This window comes from Cucurbita pepo, chromosome LG01 (assembly GCF_002806865.2).
Source record: "Cucurbita pepo subsp. pepo cultivar mu-cu-16 chromosome LG01, ASM280686v2, whole genome shotgun sequence".
Taxonomy (NCBI): Eukaryota; Viridiplantae; Streptophyta; class Magnoliopsida; order Cucurbitales; family Cucurbitaceae; genus Cucurbita; species Cucurbita pepo.
In genome coordinates, this window is record NC_036638.1 from 8,460,993 (window position 1) to 8,481,334 (window position 20,342).

Here is a 20,342-nt window from a genome sequence, read left to right on the forward strand (position 1 = left end):
ACTCTAAAAAAAATAATAATTTAAAATCCAATATTTAATTTGTAATTTAGAGAAAAAGTTGAGAATCCACTAATCTACAAAATTGATTTAAATTTGGTGGGTAAGGGTATGATTACAAATGTCCTTTGTGGAGCATATAACTCAAGGTTTAATACAATGATTTAATAAGAAATTAAAGCATTTAGATTAAGATGCTACATTAATAATAATAATAATAATAATAATAATAATAATAATAATAATAATAATAATGTTGTTTTGAGAAGCTTCATAGTAAAGCAAAAGGAGAAGAACCCCACATTTGTTTGGTGGGTAATGCCTTTATTTAATTGCCCATTAGAATGTCTAAAGAAAGCTTACAAAAACACATTAATATGACGAAATTATTGTTATTTTAAAAAATTACGCATTTAATTTCTTTTCTAAATGCTTAATGTATTTTATATATATATATTATGAGTCAACATTGGAACAAGAAATGGTCTATTTTATTTAATATGGAGTAACGAGGCATTTCCAACACATCACATGCCTTCACATCATCTCCTATTAATCACATCATTTTACCCGAGTAATTTGTTTTAAAAATATCTATAAATTTTTAATAATATTTTAAAGTAAAGAGTATCTATGGTACTGTATTTATAAAATATCCATGAAACTCTCTACCCTTCTAAAAAAAAGTTCAAAACAAATTTAACGGCTGTCAATACATAGACAAGAACCATCTATCGACGTCTCGTAAATATATTTTTTTGAAGTTTCTAAAAAGTTTAAAGGTGTTTCTCAAGTTTTTTTTTTTTTTTTTTTAATTTGAGGTATTAATTAAACTTTTAAAAAAATTAAAAAGTATTTTTGAAAACTTCGTGAAAATTAAAGGGTATTTTTTAATCTCTGAGTTTGAGAGTGTTTTTGAAATAATATTAACGGGTTTAATCCATAAACATTATATTAAAATTTGAATCACATTTATTTACCTAAGAAGAAGGAGACAAATTAATATTATTATTTATTTGAATATTTAAAAAATGAACCAATTTTAGCCAGATAAAGACTTATCATACATACAATGATATAAAGGTTGTTTGATAATTAAAAAAAAATATCTTTTCCAATAGTATAGATTCTTTAATGATACGTGGATTTGAATGATAGATGCTATTTATAATATTTAAATTTTTAATTGAAAATAAAGATAAAATAAATAAATAAAATTAGTAGAGGGTTTGGTAAATAGTGTAATTAATGTTAGTGATTAGTTTAAAAATGAAAGGCGATCTGTTCCACATCCCTTTCCTCAATAAATACCATAATAAATAAATGGAAAGCTTCACGCATTCAAAACAAAACATTTTGCATTAAGTATTTGATTAAAACCACACCCACTTCTTTTTCCTTTCTCGTTGTCAACAAAATTAATGCCATTCTGCTTTATTATTTCTTCCCAGCTTTCAAATTACAATAATAATTACAAAACAATTCCAGGTGGGTTTGCTTTATTATTAATAAATTAATCCTTAGTTTAGCCAATTTTGAATTCCATAGTCGAATCTGGCATGTACCACGTGAGATCTCATCAATTGAAATAGGGAATGAGTGTTAGCAAGAACATTGGGCTCCAAAAGAGATGGACTATGAGATCCTACCTGAAGAGGGGAATGAAACATTATTTACAAGGGTGTAGGGCGTTTTAAAAGCTTTGAGACCATATCTACTAGAAGTGAATTTGGATTAATACTTTTTGGCCTTCACCACCGACCATATCTACTAGAAGTGAACTTGGATTTACTTTTTGGCCTTCACCACCTTCACTATGCGAACAGTATTTTCTCGTCATCCAAACAGAAAATTTTCCTGGATTGTTCGAAACAGAATGAGAAAAATTTGCAGATTTTAGGCAGGCGGATAAGATGGTGGCGTGTCCTTGTCCTTTTTTTCTTCTTTTTTCATGGAGAATCTTACGAAACCGCACGCTTTGCCGTCTTCAATATCTTTATTCAAGAAACTATTTAATTTTGTTTTAAGTTATTTAATGAGCCCAAAAACATTGACCTCCGGCCACACCGCTGACCACGTCCGTCCAAAGATAACGATTTCCGGCATCCTGGAACTTGCCATCCAGCCGGTGGCAGTGTGGGTTGCCGACATGTCGTTCACACCACAAAGTTTTAACTTTTTTTTTTTTTTTATCACCGAAGGTGATAAAAAGTAAAAGAAGGTGAAGTTGAATACTATATTATCCGTACGTTACAATGTCAATTTTCGATATAAGTTTGACCCGCGTTGCATTAAATTAGTTGGGAAGTGCGAGATATATGAATGGACGGCCTGCAATTCTAAGTAGACCCATTTGGCGAGCAAAGAAGCTGTATAGAAAGGGACTTCTTTTCCTCCTATTTATCATCATCTTCTTCTTCCTTTTCCTCCTCTTCCTCGTCTTCTTTCAATCTACCATCACAGAGTTCGGATGGGGAATTGCCAGGCGGTTGATGCGGCGGCTCTGGTTATACAGCACCCAACTGGCCGGATTGAGAGGCTGTATTGGCCGGTGGTGGCTAGCGAGGTCATGAGAACTAATCCGGGTCACTATGTTTCTCTTATAATTCCCTTACCTCAATCTGAGGATGACAATCCGGAGCCCAAAACGGTGCGTTTTACTCGTGTTAAGCTTCTCCGGCCAAACGACACTCTTGCTCTTGGCCATGCCTATCGGCTCGTCACCACTCAGGGTATGATACAGCTTTTCTGTTCCTTCTCTGTTTGGTAGTAAGTTTAGCCCTTACCGACGTTTTGTTTGGAACCTCCAGAGGTTATGAAGGTGTTGCGGGCTAAAAAGTATGCAAAATCCAAGAAGCCATTGATGGAGTCGGAGGAGAAGCGGACTGCCGGCGGTGAAGTAGAAGAGACGGAGAAGAACCAGCAGGTAAACCCAAATTGTTTCCCTTGGAATCAGAATCGATCACTGCAACAGAAAAGTGAAAAAGTCAAACATGATTGTGATTGGGAATCATTTTCCGAGATAAAATCATACCAATAATCTCTCTGAAAAAACAAAAAACATTGCAGGCAGTCAAACATGAAAGACATCGAATTCGAACACCAGCAGCAAATGCCACTGCGGCGAGGTCAAAGGCTTGGAGACCATCATTGCAGAGCATCTCTGAAGCTGCCGCCTGATTTATGTGTCATACTTTTTTTCATCATAACAAGCACAAGCGTGGTTCATACGGCAGAGAATAGAGGAGTTTGATTTAAGATGCTCGTTGCAATGGCAGAGGATTCAGAGAGAGCTTGAAAATGGGCATCCAAGTTTCCAATTCAGTGTGAAACCAGAGCCCCAGAATGATTCATGTACTGCAAGAAATAAGGCATTTGTATAGCAACAAAGATATCAAATCAATGAAATTGACAATGTATTGGAGTAATTTTGTGTTGATACAACCATTTGTTCCTCCATCTTCAACTCATGAGAAAAAAACATAACAGAATCTAGATTCAAATACCCAATCTTCACAAATGTAACAACAAGAAGCAAATCATTTGAGCCCTCGTTTTGAGATCCAAATGTTCCAATCGTGATCTAGATAGTTTTGAGCCCATAGAAGCGAAGTTCTTGCAGCCAAAGGCGCTCCAGGTAATTTCCTCTCGTTTAGAGCAATAAACATATTAGTGAAAGGCTCCACTAATAATGTCCCAGGACCTCCGTACTCCACATGCAAATATTCACTAAATATCTGCTCAAACTTGCAAAGTACATTCATGTTAAGCTCACATAAATTCGGACATCTGAATTTAAATTGGAATATTCGTTCAGTTTCTGGTTTGAAAAAATCAAAATGCAAGAAGTATATCAATAATGGCAGCATAGGTCAAACATTCAGAACAATTTTGCGCAATTAATGAAGCTGTCTTGGAAATAGTGATCGTTCTGTAGCTCTATAGGCAGGTCTGATGTTTTCTCAGGTCTCAATTATTCATCTCAAGCCATGGAAACACTTGAAGGCAAGAGCACGATTAAACTAAACTAACTCTCTAAGCAAACAATCGCCTCATCTGATTCAGACACATTCTTCAACCGAAATCAGGGATTCAAACTAGAAAATCACAACCTCTTCATTATATAACAATGATTACCTTTGAGCAAACCTCCACAACCGAATCGAGGTCGTTCCCAAACGTCTCGCGATCCTTCGCTAGCTTCTTCGATAACTGCTCCTTAAATTTCTTGGTTTCCTGCGAAAAACAACCAAATGAATTAACCAACGCGATCACATAACACAAAACCGGAATCAATTTAAGCAGACAAAGGAGCTACGTCGCAAAAAACTTACAACTTCTGCAAACTCCGGTATCGGATCATGGTAAACGCAGCTGGCCGTGGCCGGAGTTGCTCTGTATATGATGGAAGAAGTTAAGGTACAATTTACAAAGGGCTTTACAAGGGAAGAAGAAGAAGAAGAAGGGGAAAATGTTGGATAATTAAGTCCGTTGAAGCATGTAGTCTTGGCGGGAGAAACTGCAATGGCCGAAACCAGAACGCAACTGTAGGACGCCATTGGATGGGGTTATCCCGCCCCTAAGCTAATCCCTAATTTTCGCGTGGCGTCAATTTGAAAAGCCCATTAGAGAGTCCATTAATTAAAATTGGGCCTTAAGCCCACTTAACAACCCAAGTCCATGTTCAAAGGCAGATGGGTCAAATTCAGCCCAGATTCCAAATTTAGCCCTCTACTAAGATTTTTGCATAATTTAATTTAATAGAAAATTATTTTTTTAAAAAAAAAACAAAAAGAAATAATTATTAAGAAAACAAGAGAAATAGAGAGGATGATGATGAAAGTAAGGAAGATAAATGTGATGATTATAAACACCCTTTTGTTTTTATGTCCACGACACCTAAAAAAAAAGCTAAATGATACTCGCAGACGCTCCCTTGAAAAAATTAAATGATACCCACTATGTTCTTTTACTTGTCGTGTCGTATCGTTTGATATTGAGAACTTTTTTACTATAATTTTTTAATTTTTGTTAAGAAAATACATTAAAGGAAGTGTTTTTGAAGGGAAAAAGGAAGAAAAAAAGTAAATAATGTGACATTCTCTTTTTGTAAGTGAACATGAAACAGTCGTTTTCGGGACTTACTTTTGCTTTAGCTTTTGTTCGTTTGTTTGTTGTTTAGCAGTGAAGATTGATGTTTGATGGTAACAGTGGAAGTGACAAAGGGGAGCCCAATGGTGTTGAGAGCTGTGCTGTATTGCATTCAGCGCATATATATATATATATATTATATATATGATTATAGTTCAAAGAATAAAGGAAAAAATCTGGAGGCATATCTGAGGAATTTTTGGAATCATTTGAAGCTTTTTAGCCATTTACTTCAAAAAGGCAAAAGGGGCCTATAAGTTTTTCATTTCTGCAGAGAAACCCACATTCCTTGTTCAATTCAAGAACAAAAGCAAAGCTATTTTGCTCCAAGGACTGGACGCTGGACTCTAAAGGGGTTGGATTGTGAGATCTCATGTTGATGAGAGAGGAAAATGAATGCGAGCGAGGACGCTGGCCCCTCAAGGGACGTGGATTGTGAGATCTCACATCGGTTGAAGAGGTAAACAAAACATCATTTATAAGTGTGTGGAAACCTCTCCTTAATTGACACATTTTAAAAACTTTAAGAAAAAACTCGAAAAGAAAGATCAAGAGATGATGATATCTACTACAGATGAGCTTGGACTGTCGAGACCTTTCGTTCTTTGAATCAAGTCTTCTACGACACTACCAAAGAGAATTGGTAACTCTGTTCCTTATCACAAGTCAATAACTTTACTGGTATATATAATGGGGGCAGTCATAGATCTAGCTAGCTGCCACAAAATGATCCATATACATATATTTATAGATTTCCCAAACTTTGCTCTATACTATATTACTACTTGGGATTAATGATGAGGTATGATGGTGTAGAAAGCAACAGGGGTGATAAAATCCAAAACTCATGTATAAACTTTATCCTCTAAATATCTTTATAGTGGTATGATATTATCCACTTTGAATATAAACGATTCTCACATTTAATCAAAATGGGCTAGGCTTCCCTCCCCTGTTCCTCATTCAGGCATTTTATCAAACATGTTGTGACCATCTCTGTTTATGCAGCAGCCTGAGTTAATGGAAATATTCGCTGGATGCTGTCCACTTGGACCAATCAAACACAACAAAAACAAACTCATAATTGCATATACAGATATTTCAAAATCGGTTTTTCATTAATCATCTTTTTTCCGAGTCGTATCTCTCTTTTTTCTTTGTTCTTTTTCCTTTTTCCCCCAATCAATTCAGGACCCAATTAGTGTAGAGGAGATTATTGTATGTACGTACCTTTACAAAGACTCGAGAGGTGGCTTCGGCCGGATAATACTAATTAGTAGATGATCATTTAGCTTCTGGTCTTTGGCCCACATATACTTTAATGCCTGCCTTCTTGGTGGAGAAGACGGGTGGCGTGGCTCTAATTGGCGTTGGGGATACTCCAAATTCTAGTGGAACCCATCTTCTAATAATATTCATTTAATTCATTTGTGAAGTCGTTCTCAAATTAATGGTAATTCAATCGCAACCATCGGATGATTCAAGAGCTTTGTTTACGGGGATCCACAATATTTTTTTAATTAATTAATGTGGATTGGATGCTCATGATGCTCCAAACTTACCAATAGAAATTCAATAATTTAGAATTCCATATCATTTCTGTGTTTCCTAAGATGTCATCCATAATTGGTAGAGCCGAGGATTAACTAAATAAATTAATAAGATATTTTATTATAATTATAAAGAAATTTTCAAAACAAACAAAAATTTTAAAACATAGTAAATATTCGATTAAATATATTATTTTCTAAATGTATATAAAAATGGTGTTCCTCGTTTTTTACCTACAAATGTGTTTAGAATGAGAAGCTCCTAATAGAAGTCAGGGAAAAAATCATAACTCAAATTTTTAATACTCCCCTCTTACCTTATAGTATGTTAATCACACCCAATTTGTCTTTTCCAAAATTAAATTTTGTCTTCAATTTTTAATGAAAAGGTTAGATTTAATATGAAAGGATGGGGAGAAGTCTTTCCAATTAATTAAAATATAAATCAAGACACTAACTAATAAATATAAATATTATCTTGACAAGATTGGCAAAGTAGTTGTAGAAACGTCCAAGTCTATACACGAATGAAACCCATCATGGACTAGAAAAGCTACTCCAAAGTAAGCCTATAAAAAGAAAGGTGGATGATTTTTTGTATTTAAATTGAGACGAAATAAACTATTCAAATACGTAACCAACATGATGGTCCTAGAAGGATGACCATGTAATATGGTGCAATCTAAAAGTACCCATCCAGCAGAAGAAGATTGTTGAGTAATAATTGTCGCTATGTATTCTTACAAATTACAATTAAAAGAAGATAAGGGGTACAAGAAGGGAAGACAGTGCCTAAATTTGGGTGGTGGAATCAACAAGAAAGTGATAAACGCCTGGCTGGATTTTTGCAATCGATAAGTAAAGGGGCCATAGTTATGCACAATAATACCTGTTATGTCGGGAATCTAAGGGCTATATGACAATTTCTACTGTGTTTTTTTTTGGTTGCCCTCCCAATTCTGTTTTTTGAACTACTGAACTTTCCAATCACCACATAAGTTGTTAAGATAATATACACTTTTAGTCCTAAAATTGAGAACAGTTGATCTTAAGGGCCAGCCAGCTGGTTGAGAGAGCTCATTCTCATATAATACATAAACACTATGATGCGGAGAAGAAAAACCCATTCACAAAACTACAAAATATTGATTGTCAATCACATGCGATGAACAGAGTAAGAGAGAGAGGGAAATGAATGAAAATTAATCACATTGATTGAAACAAATACAACAAGCAGTCAAAGGCCCCAAAGACCTTTTTGTATACTTGGGATTTTTTCCCTTCATCTAACGCAGGCTTTGAAAAATAAAGAAGTAGAAAGGAAGAAGATAAACTCACAGAACTCAGAAGGGCCAGGCCGATTGGCTTAAGTCCAATGAAAAAGAAGAGGCACTTCCTCCAGCCGAAGGGGCGGGCAGTCCACTCGTACAGTACACACTGACACCCAAGAGCATGCCACGCACCAAAAAGCATGTGCATAAACAACCACTCAATTTATTTACTGCCCAACCAATGGGGAGCAAAATATAGTTGTTGGAGATGGGAAAATTAATCAAACTTTTGTGTTCCACACTCCATGTGGACTCCTCCACTTATTCAACACTCCGCCATTTCCCTCAAAATCAAACAAACCCCTTTCCTTTAGTTTCCCCCCATTGGGAATCTGCAAAGCCATTAATGAATGGCAATTTCCCACCAACAAGATCATAAATAAATAAATTATTGAAATCTCCCAGCTCACCCGAACTCTGAGATTTCATACACTACATACTATAATTAACACGCACCACTCTAGTTATGTTAACTTATTATCTAAACCCTCCCAAAAAATATTGAGGATTCTACTTTTTTTTTTTTTTTTCTTTTAGACAAAGTTCGGCTACCTCTCATTCTTCGGTGTTACCTTTGTCATCATCTATCCAGACGCTGCTCTGGTTTAATTTTCTCCTTTTGTTTGGTGATGACGAAGATGAGGAAGAGGAGGAGTAGGAGGATAAGTCGCTGGATGTCATCCTAGTGCGGACAGTCACTCTAAACTGGCCGGGTAGGATTTTGGGGGACTTGCTCCGGCTACTAACAAGAACAATCTCTTGCATTAACCGGTAGCAGCCGGTGATATTTTCCTGCTAATATATTCGAATGAGGATATATTTTTTTAGTATAAAACACACATGCCCAACATAATCACAATCTGGCACTTACTTTCCTCAGGCCGCTGCACCATGATTCAGCATGTTCTGGATTGACAACAGACAAACCCGGGACTTCATTTGCTGCACAAAGCAAGGCGGCTGCCGCAATACACGATGGCCAGTTATCCAGAAAGATTACCTCTGTGGACCAGATACACAACTTTGATTTCACTTTCAAGTCCCATATTTATAATCCATGTCTAAAAAAGAGCCCAGTTTAGTTTTCTTTTTTACCTCGGATATTCGATACTATAATTTCTGTTGCTCTTGATATAAGAAACCCGATGAAATCTCCCGATGGGTCGAGCTTGCAAGCAAAGAATGCTATGAAATTGAACGGCGTTATTGAACGCAGCCGCCAATCCAATACCCTCAGCACCAACAACTCCATCCTGCATATTGTTCTGGGTTCAAATATATATTTAGCCCCCTCAACCTGAAAAGGAAAAAGAAAACAATCCATTATAATACACCAAGAAAGAAGAAAAAAAACCCAACATTACCCATTCTCCACAAAGAGAAGGAATAATATATGTCCAATTAAACCAACCTGAAGATCTAGTAAAGCGGGAACAAGAGGTTCCTCCATTTTAGCAGCCAGTGACAGGCAAGCAACAGAGAGGAGTTGCAATGGCCACCCATTTGTTTGCTGAAAACAATACAAAGAATAGAAAATTTAACCAACCATTAGGCGCTAATCATTCCATATCCCAATGAATCAACATCGTCATTAAGTAGAGATAAGCAAACAATAAATGCCACCGCTATTTTAGGTGAGAGTTCATTGGTGATTTTGTCATATCAAATTAGTTCATCCTATCCGTTTCTTTGCCGGCACTGTGCACGCACATTGCATGTGCCGTGACAGAAGAAACAAAAGCTTGTAAAAGGCATAATGAATATCAAATCATACTTTCAGAACTTTAGCAATCCTTTAACAGAGTGAAGTGCACGATGATCTTCACTCATAATTTACTTATTATTCGATTAACTATTTCCCCAATTCCCAAAAAGTTAACTTACACAAACACTCACATATTTTTAGATAGTTAGATATTTTATTTCGAAAACAAATTAATGCAGTCTTAATCTGAATACAGAAAAAATAAATAAATAAGATATTAAATAATACGTTTCATGCTCAGAATTGCTACAGTCTAGTCCTTTTCATGGTTTGAATAAGTCAAATATAATTACTCCCATTAAATGTAACAAAAAAAAATGACGATCACTAGCATCCATCCACGAACATCTTGAATCTTCAAAATAATTCACACAAATAATTATTTTCTCTCTAAAGAATCTCACCGGCAAACGGCGTGAACAAAGGAAGCGATCCAAGTAGTTGACGGAGAGATACGCTGTCAAAGGCTGAAAACCGTAATAGGCTTGAACCTGCAAAAGGTATAATCGCATAAATAACCGCCGTATGCGACGGAGACGGAGGTAAATATAAAAGTTAACTGTACTACATGGTCATAATATATCAAATGGATTCGTCGACGGCCACTGATACGGACTCCGATTTGATCGACTCGGATCTGACTGAGTATCAGTGATCGCCGACGGATTCTGGTGTGATAATTCAACCGCAATATTCGTCACGTGAAGAGTGGCATTTTGGTAATAAATGACTGTGAAACGAATCGGAAAAGCAGAGGAGAAATTCTTACCTTAAGAATCCATGCAACAGAGTCTAGTCTAGCGGCCGCATCCAGCGATGGAGATTGGAAGCGCGAGAAACAGTCGTAATCAGGGACGAAGCGACGCTCATCCTTGATGAAGACGGCGATAGATTCCTCAACGCAGGCCGTCGAATCGAAGTCGGAAGAACACCCCGGCGACTCGCCGGACAAGACGCCGGAGGAATCCTCCGGGCAGATTAAATTAGAGAAGCAGTTGGAAATCGATACGGACATGATGACCTCTTCCGACTCCTCATTCTATTGCCATCTTGCCGATGAGAGAGATTCAAAAGTAGCTGAGAAGAGAGAGGAGAAGTTGGACGGAATACTTAACGCCGGTGTGACGTAAAGAAAAACTGAAAAAGTGGTTTTGGTTGAAGTTGGGGCTTGGAAGCTTGCACCGCTTTGTCTGCATATATATGATGTCAATTTAATAGCGACGCTATTTATTTTCTTTTTCTTTATTTAAATATAATATTTGATATTTAATTTTAATAAAATAAAATAAATTTAAAAAAAGTGCGGGAAACATTTTACCCCGAAAAACGGGTTCCGTTTATTGACAAGAATGTTTGCGCAATGGAGGACAGTTCCAAATTCCAACCAGCCCCCAATAATATCGCGCCACGTCAATTACTAGCTTTCTTTTTCTTTTTATTTTTTTGAATCATGAGCTATAATATTATAGCATAATTAACCTCTTACCAAATATGATTTTAATTGGTTTTATTATTCCAATTAAATACTTAAATTAGAACTCACTCTAGCTTCTTTCAATTGGATTTGATTGTAGCTCAAAATGATACATTAGACGTCTGAATCGCATATTGAGAAGAACTAAACAGTTGTGTTGATAAAATGATTGAAATGATTAGCAATTATTAAAATTAGGTGTTTCGTTATAAATTAGGATAGATCTATTGTGACACGTAAACGTGTTTGTGTTTGTGTTTGGGTGTAAATTTCATCTAACTATGAGGGCATTTTAGAGAATTGACAAATTTTGAGAATGAACAAAAGGGGGGAATTATACGGAAGTCGAAAGGAAATGAGTAATAGTAGTGTAACAGTCCAACGTCCTTGTCAACCAATGTGTGATCTCATAATCTGTCATTCATAGGGACCCAATGTTCTCACTAGCACATAGTTCAGTGCCTAACTCTAATATCATTTATAAGAGTCCACTGCTAAGAGATATTGTCCACTTTAGCCTGTTGCCAATTATCATCAGCTTCATGATTTTAAAACGTGTCTACTAAAATACAGTAATAAAACACCATAACTCTGTATTACCATCTACTCATAATTTAAAAAATAGATTGAGCACCAAATCAAACTTTTAAAATATCCCCTAGCCATAGGATGAAAGGTGATATTGGTGGTGCATAATTTAAAATGGGAAATGAGTTTGATTCAAAACTTGTATTATTTGCTACCCACACACTCTCCTTCAAGATAAGATTGTTCATTTTATGTGGGGCTTCCCAATCTCTTCATTATTTCTCTCTTTCAATTCAACCCATTTTCAACGTCAAATTTATTCCCCACGCATATGTTTATAACCTCAAATTATTAATATTATTATAGCTCCATTTTCTTATGCATTTTGCTATTTTTGTGGGCTTAATTTATCGGCCTACATTTAAACATAACGTTCCTTGGGTCCAATCTGTAAGGAGTATTTGAGAAAGAGGTCCCTAAATTCATCATCTTTCGTGTGTAAGATTGATGTGATAACCAACTTGGAAACACATTGCAAAATTCAGGTAGTTTTTTAGAAATGATTACCTACGAAAAAAAAAATATACAAACAAATAATAAATAATAAAAATAAACTTAACGTCGCCCAAACTTGAACTGAAAACCTTTAATGTGTATCACGACACCTTCATTAACTTCTAAAATACTTTGCTTATTTCACCTAGTTTTTAAAAAATTATATACAAACATATAATGAATAATAAAACTTAATTTTGTGTCTCCGAGACTCAGTACACCACAACACCTTCATTTGCTTGGAAAAATATATACATCTAAATAATGAATAATAAAAATTAATTTGATATTACTCGGACTTGACTTGGAGACCTTTAGTGATAACCAACTACACACGGACATTTATCTTTAATGTGTTGACTGACACCTACCTTCAATGTGTTAGCCACTGATCTCTAGCTTTTGAAAATTGATCATGGATTTAAAATACAATAATGACATACTTCAAAATTACGTCATCTGCTGGAGTAGCTCAGTTGGTTAGAGCGTGTGGCTGTTAACCACAAGGTCGAAGGTTCAACCCCTTCCTCTAGCGTTTTTAAATTTCTATTTTTAACGTTTTGGGCTGTCCACTTCACCGAGGCCCATTGGGTTCATGGGCCTCATGGGCCTCAGGCTGCTTGCGACTGAAGGAAGAGAAGGCAGTTCGGAATCGAAACCTCTCGTTCCATTTCCGAAATGTTCAGGAACGGAGAAAACCGCTGGTGATGATCGATCCAAAATGACGACCAAACTTCTTGCGAATCGGTTTCGGCACCTATTCTTCACATCAACAGGGACAACCAGAGCCACCTCCTTTACTATTACATCTTCTTCTTCCCCATTTCGATGCATATTTTTTTCTAAGTTTTCATCATCGTCACCGTCTTCTTCCGGCATCGATTGCTCTACTGCTGCGCCTCCGGATATTGCCGATGTTCCTGAAGAAGTTGTTGAGGAATTATTCGATGCCGTCTCTCCTGCTGCTGCGAATTCTTCGGCTGTCGAGCTTGTGTTTCCTTCTCTTCTCCAGCCTCGCGTTGTTGTCTATGACGGTGTATGCCATCTCTGCCACCGCGGTTCGATCTCTTTTCTCTCCCTCTTTAAAACGCTCCGTTTACAGTTTCATTCTGGTTCCTCTGTTTCACCAGAATGTGCCATTGCTACCCCTGTAATTTCATTCAAAGAACTAAAGAATGCGCATAATCAGATTTTCATTTTCTTGTATACTTAATATTTAAAGCCACTCCGCCTTCTAGGTTTATTTTTTCCTTAATCTTGTGACATGTTTTCCGTTCTTTTTCCTGTTTTTGTTTATGTTTTTTGGCGGCGGTTTGAATTTTCTTACCTTGTCTTTAACTCTATGAACTGTTCGACATTGGTACCGCCCAACTTTTGGAGGAGTTTGATGTCTCTTAGAACCTGTGAATCTGTGAAAGGAATCCTGACTTTTAGTTCCTCCTTTTTGGTCTGGTATGTATAATTATTTGTAAGAGAAAGAAGGAAACAAATCTTCGCCGCTAGTAATTGAAACCCTCCTGTTCCAACACTGATTTTCGAGCCTTTATCATCTGTATAATTTGGTAACCTGGTAAATTCTATTGTACTCCAAAGTGATAATTGAAAGTTTTATCCAGGTGGGATTACGGGTTCCATGACTTTTAGTCTTACATCGTGTTTCTAGGTCATTTCACTTCCAGACTTCCAGTATATGCTCAAATTCTTAGAGGCTGCATCCTAATATTTCAGTTCCAGAACATTCTGTATCTATCCCTCCATAGTTATGTTTCTATCTTTGTTCTGTTTATCGATAAATTTGCAGGTGTGAAGTGGGTTATAAAGGCGGACAGATATAAGAAGATCAAATTTTGCTGCCTTCAGTCCAAAGCTGCTGAACCATACTTGAGACTGAGTGGTCTAGACAGAGAGGATGTTTACCGTCGCTTTGTGTTCATTGAGGGCCATGGTTCATACTACCAAGCTTCTACCGGTACTTAGCTTTCTTGACCAAGAACAGTTAAAATATCCCTGTGATAACTTCGATCTTTCCCTGTATTCTATAACTGGTGTGCATGTGTAACTCGGTGCTTCATTTACCCTTGTGTATAATTTTTCCCATTAAATGCCTTTCTTATCAAAACTCTAAATTCCCACATAACACTCGAGATTCATTGCTACAGTTAATGTAGCATTTTAGAAAGGAGATTCATTTTCTCTATTTTTGTGTAGATCGACTTATTACTACTAGTGTTACAAAACTTCTGTCAAAATGTATATTGTTCCCTTCTTAATCAGTAGGAATGTAATCCCATTTGAGCAAATTGTGTAATTTTGCAGCTGCTCTGAAGGTCTTGTCCTATTTGCCTCTCCCCTACTCAGCTTTGAGCGCATTCTTGATAATCCCGACTCCTCTTAGAGATGCTATCTATGACATTGTTGCCAAACATCGCTACGACTTGTTTGGAAAAGCCGAAGACTGCTTGGTTTTGCAAGAGGAAGAGCTTCTCGAGCGTTTCATTGATAGGGAGGAACTGCTCGATCAACGCCATCGGTAAGGAAGTATGTGCATTACATTTTATGGACATGGAAATTGTAAATTTTAGTCATTACCCTCCTTTTGGACTAAAGAACCTGATATGAATGTACTTCAGAACTAACTGTTTAGGTAAAAAAAAAAACTTCACCTGTAAGTACTAGTTTGATGGCGAGTATTGTAATGATCAGTTTTAGACAAGAAGCATCAACATCCACAATTCACTTAAAGTAACAGCACTCGTCTTATTACCGTACAGCTAAAACAATTTAGATTGTTCATAAAGACATCAAATGTTTTATATCTCTAAGATTGCTCAAGCCATATAGAAATACACTGATGCAAATTTTGTCCAGCATGACAGCTAAAGGATTCTGTTTGCTTTATCTAAGTTCTATCCTCGTCATTCTAGAGATCTCTGATAGTTCATACAAAAACAAATTCAGCTCATATATCAACAATCCCTTTGATAAAGATCCAGAAGAAAGCAACCAGCTGAACTCGAAAATCAGGTATAACAATAGAACTCTGCCCATCTCAACAAAATATACTCTTGAGGGGGACTTTTGTTAGGTGCCATCGTCACCAGTCCACAGGTTCCAGTCTTTATCAACATGCTCTTGAGCCCATTTGACTGCAGCACGGGCAGCTTGAGGTCCTCCAGGTAATCCTCGTTCGTTGATTGTATCAGACATGTCAATGAAAGGTAGAACCAACAAGGTCCCAGGGCCGCCATACTCAGTATGCATAAAGGTGTTGAATATCTGTTTAGTTGGAAGGCCATAACATAGGTAAAGACATGCAGTTGTTGAGCTATTATGTTCAATCAGAGGATGGCAGTGTTCATACCTCAGTGCATACTCCGACGACCTCTTGAACCGAATCCCCGTAAATATCTTTCTTAGAAAGTTTGGTAAGCAAATGAGCCCTGAACTTCTCGGTCTCCTGAACAGAAAAGAAATTATTTCAAGACATTTCGAAATCATCCATTTACATGAACGCCCAGAAGGGAGGGAGATTACAGCGACGGCGAATTCAGGAATTGGGTCGGGAAATTTGTATTCGGCGGCCCTGCAAATCTGGTTTCCGAAGGAGGAGGAGGGTTGAAATGGAAGCCTGAGAGTGGGCGAGAGGCGTGTGTGTTGCAGAGCACTTGAAGGATTGGAGAAGAAGCACGGCGGAGAGTTAGGTTTATGAAGCGCAAAGAGAGGAGGGAGGAGATGGAAAGCTGGAACTGTAGTCCATGCCATCTTTATCTTCTCACCGGGTTTAGCAAAGGCGTCGAGCAAGGGTTTATCAACGCATCTTCTCTTCGCACCCCCACAAATTTTGGGATACACCCACCGGTCTACGTGGGTGCCACCTCAGAAATTACGTCACTATAAATTTATAATTTTTAAATTAATTTTATAGTCTAGAAACATTTCAAAGGTATAGATGAATTTAGCTACAGACCAGCATACCTCCTATTTGGTGTCGCTCAAACTTGAACTGAAGACCTTCAGTGTGTTAGACCGACATGATAACCAACTACACCACGACACCTTCACTGGTTTGGCAAAGACGTCCCTAGTTACAGCTAGTTCTTAAAACATGACCACCTGCGAGCAAAAAAAAATATACAAACAAATAATATATTATAAAAATTGACTTGGCGTCGCACAGACTTGAGCTGGAGACCTTCAGTGTGTAAGACTGACGTAATAACCAACTACACCACAACACCTTCATTAGTTTCCACAACACCTTCATTAGTTTGGCAAAGACGTACCTAATTACAGCTAGTTTCTAAAACATAACCCACAAGCAAAAAAATATACAAACAAATAATATATAATAATAAAAATTAATTTGGCATCACCCAAACTTGAACCGGAGACCTTTTGTGTGTTAGACTGACATGATAACCAACTACATCATGACACCTTCACTGGTTTGGCAAAGACGTCCCTAGTTACCGCTAGTTTTTAAAACATGACCACCCGCAGGCAAAAAAAATATACAAACAAATAATATATTATAAAAATTGACTTGGCGTCGCCCAAACTTGAACTGGAGACCTTCAGTGTGTAAGACTGACGTGATAACCAACTACACCACAACACCTTCATTGGTTTGGCAAAAACGTACCTAATTACAGCTAGTTTCTAAAACATGACCATTCGCGGGCAAAAAAAATATACAAACAAATAATATATAATAAAAATTGATTTGGCGTTGCCCAAATTTGATGTTAGACTGACATGATAACCAACTACACCACGACACCTTCACTAGTTTTGCAAAGACGTCCCTAATTACAGCTAGTTTTTAAAACATGACCACCCACGAGCCAAAAAAAAAAAAAAATACAAACAAATAATATATAATAAAAATTGATTTGGCATCGCCCAGACTTGAACTGGAGACTTTCAATGTGTAAGACTGACGTGATAACCAACTACACCACGACACCTTCACTGGTTTGGCAAAGACGTCCCTAATTACAGCTAGTTTTTAAAACATGACCACCCACGAGCAAAAAAATAATAATAAAAATTGATTTAGCATCGCTCAAACTTGAACTAAAGACCTTTAGTGTGTTAAACTGACGTGATAACCAACTACACCACAACACCTTCATTGGTTGTTAAAGACGTACCTAATTACAGCTAGTTTCTAAAACATGACCACTCGCAGGCAAAAATAATATATAATAAAAATTGATTTGGCGTCGCCCAGATTTGAACTAGAGTCCTTCAGTGTGTTAGACTGACATGATAACCAACTACACCATAACACCTTCACTGNAAAAAAAAAAAAAAAAAAAAAACAAATAAATATATAATAAAAATTGATTTGGCGTCGCCCAGACTTGAACTGGAGAGACTGACGTGATAACCAACTACACCACGACACCTTCACTGGTTTGGCAAAGACGTCCCTAATTACAGATAGTTTTTAAAACATGACCACTCGCGGGCAAAAAATATATACAAACAAATAATATATAATAAAAATTGATTTGGATCCACTGAGACTTGAACGGGAAACCTTCAATGTGTTAGACTGACGTGATAACCAACTACACCACAACACCTTCACTAGTTTAGCAAAGACGTCCCAAATTAAAGCTAGTTTCTAAAAAATGACACTTGAGCTGGAGACCTTCAATTAGACTGACGTGATAACCAACTACACCATGACACCTTCACTGGTTTGGCAAAGACGTCCCTAATTATAGCTAGTTTTTAAAACATGACCACCCACGAGCAAAAAAAATATTCAAACAAATAATAATAAAAATTGGCTTAGCATCGCCCAGACTTGAACCGAAGACTTTTAGTGTGTTAGACTGACGTGATAACCAACTACACCACGACACCTTCATTGGTTTGGCAAAGACGTACCTAATTACATCTAGTTTCTAAAACATGACAACCCACGAGCAAAAAAATATACAAACAAATAATATATAATAATTAACCACCCCACCTTTAGTGTGTTCGACTACAGCTAGTTTGTCATAGACGTACCTAACTACAGCTAAGAAATTACCACACCACCTTTAGTGTGTTCGACTAACGTGATAACCAACTACTCCACAACACCTTTATTGACTTAGGAAAGACGTTGATTTCAGCTAAGAGAAACAAATGCCGAGAAATCACGATATCACGAAATATCAGAAGAGGACACAACCATGTTAGACACCAAAGAATAAGAATGAACCTAACAATCTTCATTCACTCAGCTCAACTGAAGTTACAGATATATTTTCACAGCAGACATGATTTCCTATTACCGTCCACTTCAGTTCTTAACAGAACATGAATTTGGCTCTATTCTATCTAGCTCAATGTGCCATTCTATTCTACATATGAAGTGGCCAAAGAAAGAACAGATTAATAAAAGGACTATCTTGGTAGAAAACCTCCATGACTGAATATCAGATCCTCCCTTAAAAACTTCATATCCTTGAAATGCTATACATATCTTGGTAGAAAACCTCTATGGCTGGAATCACAGAGAAAATAACTCTCAAGGAACTATAAAGAAAATGGATCAAATCAGAGATGTACAGTCAAATCGCAGGACAGTGGTTCAATCTTACAGTAGCTCATAATGGCCAGTCCTATAAAGTGCTTCAATGGGAAATGATATTATGAGCAACAAAATTGATTGCAGTTCATTTATGAGGCAATATACTATATAAGTACAAAGATTACCTTATTCCACCCAAAATACAGAGCCAACTGGAGTGAACTAAAGTCGTTTCATTCACATGATCCTCCAATCACTTTCCTATGGCTGCCAGGTGTTTGTCCTGATCAATGCTCTCAATTTTAAAAGGTAGCTTCTCAATGACTGGAATTGCCTTGTAAGAGCTAAATGACCTTCCTTAGTAACCCATTGCTTAAAATATAAAGAAGACAAGCTAAAGTGTCAGAAACAGAACAATGAAGTATCTTGAGCTCTCACGTAGGTCGGGAAGAACAAAACATTCTTTCTAAGGGTGTGGAAATCTCTCCCTAATAGATACGTTTTAAAAATCTGGAGGAGAATCATGTCGGTGGGCTTGGTCCATTGCAAATAGTTTGGAGGATGTCATTATTACCTCTGTATATGTTGTTAACTTTTCCAAAAATCTCAGTATGTTCTTATTCATATCTGGGGGATTGTATGAGAGATGTCTGCAAATTTTTCACCTCATTAGAACGTACTAATTCTGATACGAGCGGTCTAAAGAAAACTAGGAGTTACTTTCAAGAAATTCCTCGATCAAGCCCCATGTCTATAATGAAACATGCCTAGCTTATAAACTGGTGAGCAATGTAGGAATTTTTCATTATAGATATAAATCTGAATTGGGGATCCAGTTAAGGAAGAACATGATCACAACTTATACAAGACAAACACATTCCAACATCAAGCTATGAATCGGGTATCAAAGAAACTTACATTGCTATTAATTTGAAGTCCCCAAGAGCTGTAGCAGTCTTCGTTACCAAGTTTGAAGCATTTGAATCTCCAACCCTTTCAGAACTTACTGCTTCCGAATTGTTAGGAGACAATTTCAGTTTCTAGGAAATACACGGTCGGGACTTAGTCTCTTCCATCTTCATCTAAACCTGCTTTTACAGTGTACAAATCCTCTGACGCCTTCTCCCCTGAACTTAAGCCGTCTTCCCAGCCTCTGGTACGAGAGAACCTTCTGAAATAGTGTAGAAATTGCCCTAATTCATTGAAATACAAAGCTGCAGAGGAAGATAAGCCTGCAATATGCGGACCTGTAAGCCGTTTTTGTCTAAGAAGACGATCGTCCCTGAAAACATTCCATGCGATCCTCAGAGAGTTTTTGGCGCCATTGAAGCTTCTTCTGTACGAGAGGAAACTGTGGTCTTGTGTCTAATGAAATATGTATTTGACTATGGTTGACCTTTGATTGGACACGTGTCTAGTAGTGCGATGGTGATTGGTGCGTCGATTTCACAAGTGG

General features: G+C 37.0%; 5 protein-coding genes and 5 non-coding genes across 19 annotated transcripts; 3 read left to right on the top strand and 7 right to left on the bottom strand.

Annotated features, from left to right (window-relative positions):
* Positions 1 to 2,202: 2,202 nt before the first annotated feature.
* On the bottom strand, positions 2,203 to 4,566 carry LOC111778236 (protein PLASTID REDOX INSENSITIVE 2, chloroplastic-like). 5 transcript variants are annotated; one of them, XM_023657952.1, is made up of 4 exons: positions 4,332 to 4,566; positions 4,135 to 4,233; positions 3,504 to 3,743; positions 3,228 to 3,354 (listed from the first exon to the last, which is right to left on the bottom strand). In XM_023657952.1, exons 1-3 carry the CDS (start codon positions 4,554 to 4,556, stop codon positions 3,537 to 3,539), a joined length of 531 nt encoding a protein of 176 aa, XP_023513720.1. In that variant the 5' UTR covers positions 4,557 to 4,566; the 3' UTR covers positions 3,228 to 3,354; positions 3,504 to 3,536. The 5 variants fall into 5 exon arrangements, with proteins under 5 accessions (XP_023513744.1, XP_023513720.1, XP_023513735.1 ...); XM_023657976.1 differs by lacking the exons at positions 3,228 to 3,354; positions 3,504 to 3,743 and adding an exon at positions 2,203 to 2,962; XM_023657967.1 differs by lacking the exon at positions 3,504 to 3,743 and having other exon boundaries at positions 3,234 to 3,354.
* Positions 2,458 to 3,425, top strand: LOC111778266. 2 transcript variants are annotated; one of them, XM_023657996.1, is made up of 3 exons: positions 2,458 to 2,729; positions 2,808 to 2,923; positions 3,067 to 3,425. In XM_023657996.1, exons 1-3 carry the CDS (start codon positions 2,468 to 2,470, stop codon positions 3,175 to 3,177), a joined length of 489 nt encoding a protein of 162 aa, XP_023513764.1. In that variant the 5' UTR covers positions 2,458 to 2,467; the 3' UTR covers positions 3,178 to 3,425. The 2 variants fall into 2 exon arrangements, with proteins under 2 accessions (XP_023513764.1, XP_023513756.1); XM_023657988.1 differs by having other exon boundaries at positions 2,808 to 3,425.
* Positions 4,567 to 7,808: 3,242 nt separating the features above from the next.
* Positions 7,809 to 10,989, bottom strand: LOC111808058 (cyclin-D1-1-like). 2 transcript variants are annotated; one of them, XM_023693840.1, is made up of 6 exons: positions 10,564 to 10,989; positions 10,199 to 10,285; positions 9,441 to 9,539; positions 9,125 to 9,326; positions 8,901 to 9,031; positions 7,809 to 8,824 (listed from the first exon to the last, which is right to left on the bottom strand). In XM_023693840.1, the coding sequence occupies exons 1-6, from the start codon at positions 10,807 to 10,809 to the stop codon at positions 8,585 to 8,587; spliced, it is 1,005 nt and encodes a 334-aa protein (XP_023549608.1). In that variant the 5' UTR covers positions 10,810 to 10,989; the 3' UTR covers positions 7,809 to 8,584. The 2 variants fall into 2 exon arrangements, with proteins under 2 accessions (XP_023549608.1, XP_023549617.1); XM_023693849.1 differs by having other exon boundaries at positions 7,809 to 8,821; positions 10,564 to 10,987.
* Positions 10,990 to 12,812: 1,823 nt separating this feature from the next.
* Positions 12,813 to 12,886, top strand: TRNAN-GUU. The gene has a single exon. It is a non-coding gene; the product is annotated as a tRNA-Asn (tRNA).
* A 141-nt stretch (positions 12,887 to 13,027) lies between these two features.
* LOC111808071 (uncharacterized protein YuxK) lies at positions 13,028 to 15,061 on the top strand. Its single transcript, XM_023693860.1, has 3 exons — positions 13,028 to 13,409; positions 14,153 to 14,320; positions 14,668 to 15,061. The coding sequence occupies exons 1-3, from the start codon at positions 13,073 to 13,075 to the stop codon at positions 14,883 to 14,885; spliced, it is 723 nt and encodes a 240-aa protein (XP_023549628.1). The 5' UTR covers positions 13,028 to 13,072; the 3' UTR covers positions 14,886 to 15,061.
* Positions 15,062 to 15,111: 50 nt separating this feature from the next.
* On the bottom strand, positions 15,112 to 20,238 carry LOC111808076 (protein PLASTID REDOX INSENSITIVE 2, chloroplastic-like). 4 transcript variants are annotated; one of them, XM_023693898.1, is made up of 6 exons: positions 20,134 to 20,238; positions 19,805 to 20,057; positions 16,327 to 16,464; positions 15,886 to 16,242; positions 15,713 to 15,808; positions 15,112 to 15,627 (listed from the first exon to the last, which is right to left on the bottom strand). In XM_023693898.1, exons 4-6 carry the CDS (start codon positions 16,111 to 16,113, stop codon positions 15,433 to 15,435), a joined length of 519 nt encoding a protein of 172 aa, XP_023549666.1. In that variant the 5' UTR covers positions 16,114 to 16,242; positions 16,327 to 16,464; positions 19,805 to 20,057; positions 20,134 to 20,238; the 3' UTR covers positions 15,112 to 15,432. The 4 variants fall into 4 exon arrangements, with proteins under 4 accessions (XP_023549666.1, XP_023549642.1, XP_023549656.1 ...); XM_023693874.1 differs by having other exon boundaries at positions 19,805 to 20,237; XM_023693888.1 differs by lacking the exons at positions 19,805 to 20,057; positions 20,134 to 20,238 and adding an exon at positions 19,072 to 19,182.
* TRNAV-AAC lies at positions 16,335 to 16,408 on the bottom strand. The gene has a single exon. It is a non-coding gene; the product is annotated as a tRNA-Val (tRNA).
* Positions 16,896 to 16,969, bottom strand: TRNAV-UAC. The gene has a single exon. It is a non-coding gene; the product is annotated as a tRNA-Val (tRNA).
* On the bottom strand, positions 17,245 to 17,318 carry TRNAV-UAC. Its single transcript has one exon. It is a non-coding gene; the product is annotated as a tRNA-Val (tRNA).
* Positions 17,572 to 17,645, bottom strand: TRNAV-AAC. Its single transcript has one exon. It is a non-coding gene; the product is annotated as a tRNA-Val (tRNA).
* Positions 20,239 to 20,342: the final 104 nt, after the last annotated feature.